At 59.7% G+C, this 1,444-nt stretch overlaps 2 protein-coding genes across 2 annotated transcripts in view; both read left to right on the top strand.

Moving 5' to 3' along the window:
- GUITHDRAFT_122574 (hypothetical protein) overlaps nucleotides 1–308 on the top strand; it is a gene marked incomplete at both ends in the record, with an annotated part of 1,879 nt that extends 1,571 nt beyond the window's left edge. The window contains one exon of the mRNA XM_005818142.1: nucleotides 75–308. Coding sequence (XP_005818199.1) covers nucleotides 75–308 — 234 coding nt within the window. The remainder of the gene's footprint in view (nucleotides 1–74) is intronic.
- Nucleotides 309–705: 397 nt separating this feature from the next.
- GUITHDRAFT_83339 (hypothetical protein) lies at nucleotides 706–1,443 on the top strand (the record flags this gene model as incomplete). Its single annotated transcript, XM_005818141.1, has 2 exons — nucleotides 706–1,115; nucleotides 1,179–1,443. Coding segments are annotated over 2 exons (675 nt in total), but the record flags the coding sequence as incomplete, so codon positions are not given.
- Nucleotide 1,444: the final 1 nt, after the last annotated feature.

Below are 1,444 nucleotides of genomic sequence, written 5' to 3'. Positions count from 1 at the left end.
GACAAGCTCCGACGCTCTTCGAAATCTCCTGCGGAGCAGTCGATCGTGGGGCTTCCCTGCGGTTTCTCTCACAGTACCCAGGAGAGGACGAGATCTTGTATCCTCCCCTCTCGTACCTTGAGGTCGTGGGGAAGCCGCGGGTGGAGCTGGTCAAGTATGCGTTGGAGGAAGGGAAGGTAGTCCAGCTCCTCGTTCGGGTAGTGCCGACCAAGATCAGCACGAACTCGTCGTGCTCAACCATCGAAGACATGATCTCCCGACGGAAGAACCTCTACGTCGCTGTGATGAGGAATGTTGAGGAGACGTGAGGAGGATGTTGCAGGTGAAGATGCAGGAGGTTCTCAGCCAAGACTCCTCGCTCCAAGTCGGGCAGGTGGACTCCCTTCGGCTGCAGACTCAGGCAGACTGCGAGAGAGTCGTGGAGATCTACCTGAGCAGAGATGATGTTTGGTTCAACAACGAGAAGAACTACGCAGCGCCATGCAGCTTGCTGTCTACCTCGCTGCCATGTGCGCTGACAAGTTCGATCACTGCGTGAGGGAGAGGGACTGGTACAACCAGGACTCCCTCGTCGTCGTAGGGAGACACATTATCGCTCTCCTTAACTCGCGGGCAGGCAGCAGCGAGACGGCAGGAGAGGAGAAGGCGAGGTTGTCCGACCAGATCTTCGAGCGCTCGCGCATGCTCGAGGCCATTGGTGACGTCATGGAGACGAGAGAATCGCCGTTGGCGTCGGCGGCGGCAAGTGGAGACATCCAGGGGATGGAGAGGCTGCTGGCAGCTGGGAAGGAGGTGGATGCGGTTGACAAGGACGGGAAGACAGCCTTGCAGTCTGCTTCCTTGATGGGATACGACAAGTGCGTGAAGCTCCTGCTGCTGCACAAGGCCAACGTTGACCTCAAGGATGCAGCAGGAGCGACTGCCGTCCACCTCGCATGCAGCAGGGGCCACGTCGAAGTCTTTCACCTCCTCGTCGAGGGGAGGAGCTTGCGGGACGCGGTGGTGGCGCAGCGAGAGGACGGGAAGACAGCGTTGGATCTCGCCGCTGAGACTTCTCAGAGCAGCATCCTCGCTGACATCTTCTATGCAGCCGCCGATCTGCAGGACGAGGAACTGTTACAGCTCGTGCTGAGGGTAGGAGGAGCCTGTCTTGCCTCATCGGCTGACCGGGAGGGGAGGACGTGCGCTCACTGGGCCGCGAGGACTGGAAGACTCGACGTGCTGAAAACCCTCCTGAGCCACGGGGGCATGGGAGCCGCTCGAGCAGCGGACTGTGAGGGTTTGACATGCGCGCATATCGCCGCGGACAGAGGAGACCTGGAGGCTCTTCGAATGCTGCTGGACGTTGGAGGGGATGCGATCGTTCATGATGTGGATCAGTTCAGCAGAACCCCAGCTCACCATGCTGTAGTGCGCGAGAAATTTGACACCCTCGAGCTGCTGC

This window comes from Guillardia theta, assembly GCF_000315625.1.
Source record: "Guillardia theta CCMP2712 unplaced genomic scaffold GUITHscaffold_370, whole genome shotgun sequence".
Classification (NCBI taxonomy): domain Eukaryota; class Cryptophyceae; order Pyrenomonadales; family Geminigeraceae; genus Guillardia; species Guillardia theta.
The sequence above is the reverse complement of the archived record's forward strand: the minus strand, read 5'-3'. Positions and strand labels throughout refer to the sequence as shown.